The sequence below is a fragment of the Micropterus dolomieu genome, linkage group LG14 (assembly GCF_021292245.1).
Source record: "Micropterus dolomieu isolate WLL.071019.BEF.003 ecotype Adirondacks linkage group LG14, ASM2129224v1, whole genome shotgun sequence".
NCBI lineage: Eukaryota > Metazoa > Chordata > Actinopteri > Centrarchiformes > Centrarchidae > Micropterus > Micropterus dolomieu.
In genome coordinates this window covers 26,658,085-26,667,670 of record NC_060163.1, presented here as the reverse complement: position 1 = coordinate 26,667,670, position 9,586 = coordinate 26,658,085, and the positions used below count along the sequence as shown (strand labels likewise).

At 41.8% G+C, this 9,586-nt stretch overlaps 1 protein-coding gene across 3 annotated transcripts in view; it reads right to left on the bottom strand.

Annotated features, from left to right (window-relative positions):
• The window catches only part of LOC123982642 (uncharacterized serine-rich protein C215.13-like), a 13,402-nt gene extending 3,986 nt beyond the window's left edge, over positions 1 to 9,416 (bottom strand). Inside the window, exons 1-5 of one of the 3 annotated variants that reach the window (XM_046068310.1) lie at positions 9,331 to 9,416; positions 8,594 to 8,648; positions 6,496 to 6,793; positions 3,471 to 3,598; positions 2,106 to 2,351 (exon numbers count right to left, since the gene is read on the bottom strand). In XM_046068310.1, the coding sequence (XP_045924266.1) occupies positions 2,106 to 2,351; positions 3,471 to 3,586 (362 nt within the window). In that variant the 5' untranslated portion in view covers positions 3,587 to 3,598; positions 6,496 to 6,793; positions 8,594 to 8,648; positions 9,331 to 9,416. The other 2 variants (XM_046068311.1, XM_046068309.1) reach the window with 2 other exon arrangements.
• Between the last annotated feature and the right edge of the window lie 170 nt (positions 9,417 to 9,586).

The window sequence follows — 9,586 nt, the reverse complement described above, 5'->3', positions numbered from 1 at the left end:
GGAGGAGAGTAACGCTGCATTTACTTGTTGTAGGAAAATCCAACATGTCCGTGCAGATTCTGCCAACATCTACATGTGCCACAGCAGCTCCGCTTCAAACTGCGCCACCTACGGGAAAGTGTGAAGGATGGCAGCATTTCTGAGCATCTTCCTGAGCTGGGAAATGTCTGAACACTCTCCTCTTTCATTTGGGCAGGCATACTGTAGCATCCAGGCTGGCAAAAAGATGGTTCAGCTCTCCACTGACCTGAAAAGACGTGTACTGGATCCAGTAGCATGTCACTAAACTGGACTTCTCTTCGTCTTTAGAGGACCAGAGCTACAGTTCAGTCAGCCAGAGAACAAGAGAACACGTTACACCTGCCTCAGTTGGCTTTCCCGTGTATGTAGAGCACTAACTGGCCTTCTAAAGCAAGTCAGACACGCCTGAAATAAAACCAGATTGTCGTGGACTTCAGGAGAACCAGGAAAACAACAACTCCCACCCTCCACATAAATGTCTGGGACTTCACATCACAAAAGGACCTGACGTGGACCCTAGACACCTCCCGCCAGCTGAAGAGGGCTCAGCGGAGACTTTCTTCTTCAGGAAACTCCAAACTCCCTCCTCAGCTCTTAAATGTCTACAGGAGCGCCAAAGAGAGCTTTCTCCGCTACCGCATCACAGTTAGTACTGCAGCTGCACCACAGAGAACCAAAGAGACCCGGGCTGGATAGTCAGGACGCTATAATCGCTCTCGTCAAAGCCACCAGACTTTGTTTTGGGTAGTTTGTTTGTGTCTTTTAACCCTTTAAAACAGAAAGAGCACACAACAACAAACAAAAACAACAAAAACACAAACAACTGGCTGACAGACTGTTCTGTCCTGCGAGGTAAAATTACTATTTTAGTCTGGTGGCTTTGATAAAGTGTTTCAGGTTAAACAAAAAGGATCTTACTCATTAAAAAAGCTCCCTCTCTGTAGGGATCCCTTCCATAATGTTGTCAGACACTCGTAACAACTATCTGAGCCTGTCAGCGGCAAAACGAGCACTTTAGTGGACGTACTTTAACTTGCGCCAGCTGCAGCTCGCTCGCTCACCACTGGACCAGTTTCAAAAAATGTCATCATTACGTCCAGGTTAAAAAAATACTTACGTTTCCCTTTGAAACCTCTGAGCCTCTCCTGTGCTGAAGATCACTTCTAAGATTGAAGGAGTTGCGTTTGTGTGATGCTCCTGGTCGACTGGAACAGCCTTTCTGAGGACTTTCATGCCTAAACGCAGCTTCAAACTTTCCTTTAATCTGTTGCTTTTTCAATAACCCAGCAACGGATTGAGGGGAAGATAAATCTGTTCCTATACAATCTCCATCCCTCCACCTACACAGCAAAAGCCATAATGACTACGCTTCCTTATATTAGCAGTACATTTCCTCCACATGTATAAACAGCAGTGTTTCCCCTCAGGCTCCCTGCAGGCTCTTGGCTTATCTTTCTCTACATAACTGCCATCAGCATGGTGCCAGACAAATACTTTATGAGCTGAGGAACAATGTTTCTGCTGGCTGCAGGAGGACAAGTTTCTGAACTGACCTCAGATTCAAAACAGCACGTGTTTAGGTAACTGGTGCAGCGAAGCTTTAGTCTCCCCACGTAAACATCTGGTGGCCATCAGAAGCATCATCTTCCACCGTTTCGTGAAAAAGGCTTCGTCACAATGGAGAGAACCAGAAGGACTCTCTTCTTCAGGCTTTGTTGACATAACACATGAGGTGACGTTAGGTCGGCGTGGCAGCTGCTGGCAGATCAGAGACACTTTGATGGACGGTAAAATGCTCACTGCAGTTCAGTCGGGAGCTGAAATATGCAGGAAGTTAAGAACCGAGGAGCAGGATTCAAACGCACGGGTCTTAACGAATCTACGCTTCTTGGAAATTTGGTAACAGTTCCAACTTGGAACAGGTTCTTGATACCAAACCCTCCTGAGGAGATTCTGTCTGCAGGAATTCATGGAAACCAACTAAATTAAAATCAGTAAATCCTAAAATATACACTGAAGGAATAAAAGTAGTAACACCACCTTTAGCTGACCTTTGAACTTGATAACTACAGGCTTGACGTTACCTGAGTGGTGTGTCGGCCTCTCCTGACTCGCTGCAGGTGGAGCGACGGGAGTTGGAGGCCGGGGAGGAGGAGGAGGAGATTGGCGGGGAATTGGAAGAGTGGTTGGATGTATGTGAGGAGGAGGAGGAGGAGGAGGAGGAGGTGGTGCGGGTGGAGTCCAGGGCCCTGGGCAGCAGCAGCGAGGACGGCATACACAGCCATGTCTCAAGGTCGGAGAACTTGGAGTAGCTCAGCATCTCCAGGACACTGCAGGAGGAGAAAGACCTTCATCATTCCCACTACAAACCAGAGCTGCAGGTAGTGAGCTTCGGCCATCGCAGCACTTCTTAAAACAAGAGAAAGAAGAAAAGACAACAAGGATATAAAAGAGAGAGGATACAATGACGATTCTGCATCTCCGCTTCAGGGTTCACCTTAAGACTCCTCCTAGAGATCAGAGGTCATGATAACTCCCTTAACTCTCATGGCGCCGTTTCCAGAGAAGAAGCTGTAAAAAGCCGCCGAACACGAGCAGACAGACTCAGAGAGCAGCTGGTGAACACAGTGGAGCGTTTAGCAGCTGATGGAGACCAAACACAAAGCTAACAGAGAGAGAATACTGGACTCACCTTCACACGACTCACCGTGAAGCAGCAGGTTGCTCTGTAGCTGCTGGAGGTTGAAATATACAGTAACAGCTGTTTGATTTTAACTTATCAGCTTATGAGGTGACGATATGTTAATATTCACAACTACTCTTTACAGGTTTAAACTTGAAAAAGGTGTTAAATATTCATGACTGAAGAAGCAACATCAAAGTTAAACATGTTTAAAACAATGGGAATAGCACTGACAAAAAAAACAAAATAACCACAACTGTTCATGTAGGATTTGACCGCTCACAGTGAAAAAAATATAATCACAAAATGTTATCGGGGTCTATAGCAACAGGGGGCCTGACGAATAACTAATTGAGCATCTGTTCCTGACGAATCGATGTAATTTCTGTTATTGATGTTGCTCTCTCCCAGTACAGAGCCATACCGCCAAACATACCTGGATCACCTTAGAAATTCAAACGAAAGCGAGTGCAAGACACTTCTTCAAATCCAACAGTATGAAAACCTTTTAAAAAGATACAGCAAAGCTTCACAAGTCACAGCCAGCGGATGTTTGCTATGTTTAGAAAATCCTCATCTCACATCATGAATGTCCTGAAGCTCAATCAGCCCAAACAGCTACCTGAGATTTCAGTATACAACTTTACCATGTGAAACTACAAAGGCGGCCATGCTTCCCTACTCAAGTTCCATAATTAATTGCAAATTCTTGTGATTTCCAGAAATTAAAAAATAAATAAAAAGATAAAAACAAAGTGTGAGTTACCTCTCCTCTCCCACTTCTGGGAGGTCATCTTTCTCGTCTGCGGTTTGGAAGACGCAGGAGGACCTGGAGTCTCGCGGTGACAGCAAAACACAGGCGTTATCAGAATCCACAGACATCTTCAGCCATATCTGCAGGGAATCAGGAGCGGGTCAGCTAACGATCTGAACACAAAAATACAGGGGTCGCACAAAAGGTCCAGCTTCTACGGTCAAGTGTGTTGCCTCCACAGAGTCACTAAGCTAGTTTCTTTAACATATACTTTTTTGGTTGGTAACTTAGCTTAACTTTAGCTTGGTTGGTTAACTAGACAGTGATTTTAGTTTGTTTGTTAGCTAGCTAATTGACATCATTATCTTGTTAGTTGTATGTATTTGGCTGTAACATTAGCTTATTAACTGTGTGGTTAACTAGCTGGTGGCATTTCCTTATTTGTATTTATCAAAATAGCTCAAAATATTAACTTTTTTTCTAGCTTTCTATTCAAATTTGCATGTTAGTTAACTAGCTGGTAATATTAGCTTATTAATTGGTCAGTTCAATATTTGGTTTGCTAGCTCACAATTTCAGCTACTTAGTTATTAGCTAGCTTTCTAGTAACATTAGCTTGTTAGTCTGTTCCTAGCTAGCGTTAGCTGGCAACATACCAACTTGTTAGTTTGTGACATTTACATTTATTCATTTAGCTGACACCAAAGCGATTTACAAATGCTGTACATGTCAGAGGTTGCACGCCTCTGGAGCAACTAGGGGTTAAGTGTCTTGCTCAGGGGACTTGAACCCGGGTCTCTCACACCAAAGGCATGTTTCTTATCCACCGCCCCATCACCACCTCACGTTATGACTACATTTCAAGTAACATTTGCTTGCTAAGTAACTAGTTAACATGTTTAGCTAGCTTGAAAAAGTAGCTTGTTAGTAGTTGGTATCTATCTTCAACATTAGTTTGTCAGTTGATTAACTAGTTGGGAACATTAGCTTGTCGGTTGATTAGCTAGGTTAGTTGGGAACATTAGCTTGTCGGTTGATTAGCTAGTTGGGAACATTAGCTTGTTAACTAGTTGGAAACATTAGCTTGTCAGTTGATTAACTAGTTGGAAACATTAGCTTGTCTGTTGATTAACTAGTTGGAAACATTAGCTTGTCTGTTGATTAACTAGTTGGAAACATTAGCTTGTCAGTTGATTAACTAGTTGGAAACATTAGCTTGTCAGTTGATTAACTAGTTGGAAACATTAGCTTGTCTGTTGATTAACTAGTTGGAAACATTAGCTTGTCTGTTGATTAACTAGTTGGGAACATTAGCTTGTCAGTTGATTAGCTAAGTTAGTTGGGAACATTAGCTTGTCAGTTGATTAACTAGTTGGGAACATTAGCTTGTCAGTTGATTAGCTAAGTTAGTTGGGAACATTAGCTTGTCAGTTGATTAACTAGTTGGGAACATTAGCTTGTTAGTTGATTAACTAGTTGGGGACATTAGCTTGTTAGCTGGTTAACTAGTTGGGAACATTAGCTTGTCAGTTGGTTAACTAGTTGGAAACATTAGCTTGTCAGTTGATTAGCTAAGTTAGTTGGTAACATTAGCTTGTCAGTTGATTAACTAGTTGGTAACATTAGCTTGTCAGTTGATTAACTAGTTGGTAACATTAGCTTGTCAGTTGATTAGCTAGTTGGGAACATTAGCTTGTCAGTTGATTAGCTAGTTGGGAACATTGGCTTGTCAGTTGATTAGCTAGTTGGGAACATTAGCTTGTCAGTTGATTAGCTAAGTTAGTTGGTAACATTAGCTTGTCGGTTAATTAGCTAGTTGGGAACATTAGCTTGTCAGTTGATTAGCTAGTTGGGAACATTAGCTTGTCAGTTGATTAGCTAGTTGGGAACATTAGCTTGTCGGTGGATTAGCTAGTTGGGAACATTAGTTTGTCGGTTGATTAGCTAAGTTAGTTGGGAACATTAGCTTGTCAGTTGATTAACTAGTTGGTAACATTAGCTTGTCAGTTGATTAACTAGTTGGGAACATTAGCTTGTTAGCTGGTTAACTAGTTGGGAACATTAGCTTGTCTGTTGATTAACTAGTTGGGAACATTAGCTTGTCAGTTGATTAGCTAAGTTGGGAACATTAGCTTGTCGGTTGATTAGCTAAGTTAGTTGGTAACATTAGCTTGTCAGTTGATTAACTAGTTGGGAACATTAGCTTGTTAGCTGGTTAACTAGTTGGGAACATTAGCTTGTCTGTTGATTAACTAGTTGGGAACATTAGCTTGTTAGCTGGTTAACTAGTTGGGAACATTAGCTTGTCAGTTGATTAACTAGTTGGAACATTAGCTTGTCGGGTGATTAACTAGTTGGGAACATTAGCTTGTCGGGTGATTAACTAGTTGGGAACATTAGCTTGTTAGTTGATTAACTAGTTGGGAACATTAGCTTGTCGGGTGATTAACTAGTTGGGAACATTAGCTTGTCGGGTGATTAACTAGTTGGGAACATTAGCTTGTTAGTTGATTAACTAGTTGGGAACATTAGCTTGTTAGCTGGTTAACTAGTTGGGAACATTAGCTTGTTAGCTGGTTAACTAGTTGGGAACATTAGCTTGTTAGCTGGTTAACTAGTTGGAACATTAGCTTGTTAGCTGGTTAACTAAACAGAAGTACAGAAAAAAGAGGTTAAACTGTTAAGTTACCCCGAACATGTATCATGTAACTTATATTTCAAGTCTTTATCTGTTATTTAAAAGTGAGAGTACTAATTGGACTAATTACCCTGCCTGTGCGACCACACGTGGTCACTGTTGTCATTAAAACACCCGGTGAGCCAGTAAAGGTAGAAACTCACGTGAACGCAGCTCTGCTCCCAGTCAAAGTTCATGTCAGCAAACCTTCAAACCTACGGGGCGCATTTTTATCCACAAAAGAAACATCTTTATCCTCTAAAAATGTATCCTCGGTTTCGCTTTTCAGTCAGCTGCGCTTCCCCTCCGCAGCTGCAGTAATCTGTGGCTCTGCAGAGGCAACACTCAGCACAACTTTACCGTCTTTCACTCTTCCTTCTTCTGCAGAAACAAGGTCGCTTCTTCTTCTGCTGCTTTTCCCAGAGCAGAAACATCTGCTCAGACTGCGCTGCCGCCTGGAAACGTGTCTTTGTCCTGCCCCGTGTAAAACATCCCAAAATACAAGCAGCCAGGCCGGAGGACTCAGATTTCACTGCGGTGGACTCACCGCACAGACGCCCAGCCCCACATCTGGGAGGGCCGAGCCTCAACACTCAGCTGACTCACACTCTGCAGCTGTCAATTAACCCGGGGGGAGAGAGGGAGAGGTGGTCAGAGCCTGCAGAGGAAACAAATGCAATCTGTATCTCTAATTCTGGACATACACTCGAAGAAGGGAATAAAGGAAGAGGAAGGAAGTAGGACAGGCAGAAAGAAGAGGAAGAGAGGGAAGAAGGAAGAGAGAGAATAAAAAGGGAAGGAGGAAGGACAGAAGGAAGGGAGAAAAAGGCAAGCAGAAAGGATAAGGGAAGGGAGGAGAAATGAAAAGACAAAGGAAAGAATGGAGGGAGGAAAAAAGGAAGACAGAGAGAAAAAAGGGAAGGAGGAAAGACAAGGGAAGGGAGGAGAAATGAAAAGACAAAGGAAAGAATGGAGGGAGGAAAAAAGGAAGACAGAGAGAAAAAAGGGAAGGAGGAAAGACAAGGGAAGGGAGGAGAAATGAAAAGACAAAGGAAAGAATGGAGGGAGGAAAAAGAAAAGAGGAAGGACAGAAGGAAGGAAGAAAACAAAGAAAGCATGAAACATGCAAAGTGAACTAAAGAAGTAAAGGAGGAGGGAGGAAAGGGGGAAGGAGGAAGGACAGAAAGGAGGAAAAATTAAAAAAGGAAAGAAGGAAAGGAGGCTTTGAAACGCAGAACATCTCCCAAAGAGGAGTTAAGTATCTAAAGAGTGATCTGCTCAGATGAGACCTGAAAACGTCTCCTGCTGAGTCTCCACAGGGTTTTTAGAGGTTCTTTCTGAAGTGGACGATAAAGCCGAAGGCCTTGATGTTCACGCTGAAGCAGAGAGATAAGTGCAGACAGGAAGGAGGCTGTTTATGTCGTTTCTGCTGTAATTATCTGCCGTTGGGACAAACAGCCGGGCCTCAGCAGAAATAATCACCCTGTGAGGATCCTACGGTGTCTTCACCATCTCAAATAAACATGTTTGGTTTTTACCTTTCTGACTGCAGGTTTTGTTGTTACTGCCATGTTTGTATGAATATGTACTGGACTTAAGAACAAATCTGAAGTACTTTACTTTTGACAAGAGTAGTTTTAATTTTTAAACCTGTGCTGGTACAAAAGGTTTTGAATCCTTATATAATCCTTATCCCCCAATAAAGAGTTTAATGCCTTGAACCGATCCAACCAGTTACAATATGAATCATGACCAGAACACATTTGAATCGAAGCAACAAAAACTACAAGAAAAAAAAGGTACAAGACTGTGTACATAATTATTTAAATGAGTGAAGGAAAGCCCCATTAGAAACAATAAATATGCAACGTCCGGTTATACTTTCAAAATTAAATGCCATTTTGAAACAGCAAGTTGAAGTGAAATGTTGCAGTTTGGTCAAGTTTAGGCACCAAAAATACTTGGTTAGGTTTAGGAAAAGATCATGGTTTGGCTTAAAATAACTATGTTACATACGTTTGTTAATTTACGAAAGATAAGTAGAATCAATAAAAACCTTTAATGTTGAGTTTTTGTTTCACATGAGGGAAAAAAACACCGGTCTCCTGCTTGAAAGTGCGGTCAAAGTCAACAAGCGTGATAATGTAAGTGGAGAATGTCCCATTGTTTATTTTATTATTAGATTTTAATCACTGATAGATTCATGTAACACTGTGTCACTTACACTTAGTCATTTTGATTGTATACTGCTGGATAGATTAATCTATATTAATATATCGTGTTTTATTTATTGATGATATTTTGGAGCCTATTATGAATCTAAATTTTTTTTATCAAGTAAATTAAAATGTATTTATTCTATATAGTGTATTTTATATATTATTTTTCTTACAACCGTCTTACATTCATGTGATTTGTAAAAATCTGTTGGTGACCTGGTCTCTGGTGGAGGGTTTACCTGGTGCGTCCTTCAGAGCGGGATTACTGGATTAAACATGTGTTGCTGGCTCCACCTAGTGGCGAATAAAACACAAAGAACTGAAGCTTTATTTAATGCTGTGTGTCACAGAATACACACGGAGGCCCCTTGCATCACGGGAGAGGGGGCACGTAGAGGGGCAGGGGTCGAGGGGCCCCTGGGAAGCTCCTGGAAAAGATCTTTCATTTTTAACACATTTACAAGTAAAATTCAACTTCCTTGTGTTTTTCTGTACAATAAACCATGGATCTCACAGAAAGGCCAGAGGGAGACACAGTCCCCCCCCCACAAACTCTCAACAGAGTCTCCAGTGATCCAGGTATCAACAACGGATTGGACTTGAACCCGGAGACGCTGCACTATAGGCACAGACAATCTCACCACGCCTTTTCTCTCTGATTGGACAGAACAACAGTGGATTGCGGTCAGTGTGTCTGCAGTTTTTATCGTCCACTGAGCATGTTTACAGTTACATAACTTTATTTTAATGGGTTGTATTATAGTTTTATTTCTGACATCGTTCTGCTGCTTTTGTGTGTGTGAACAGTGACGCCATGTTTCTCACCAAGGACCTGCACGTTTTTATAGGCATTTTCACTGGCAGCTTCATACTTTGTTAAATTCGATGAAATGAGAAGTCAGATGTACAGCAGAGTTTGTGCTGAATAAAAGGAGTTTAACAGCTGCTGAACAAGGACAAACATGGAAGAACCAACCTGCTGATCGGCCTTCACATCTCACAGGCAGAACGCTGACGGTTTGTTTAGGAGAGAACTTCAACAGGACCTTAATAAGTGTAGAAAGGCTCAAAAGAAGTTGAACCTTAACCCTGTCTAAAGAAGAAAAATGTGAATTATTTTAAATGTTACCACATTAAATGATCTGTTAAGTTCTGTGTGTGTAGAGTGAAGATACTACAGACTTTCTTTTTGTTAACGTGTTGTATAATGATAAATAAACTACCTTGTACCT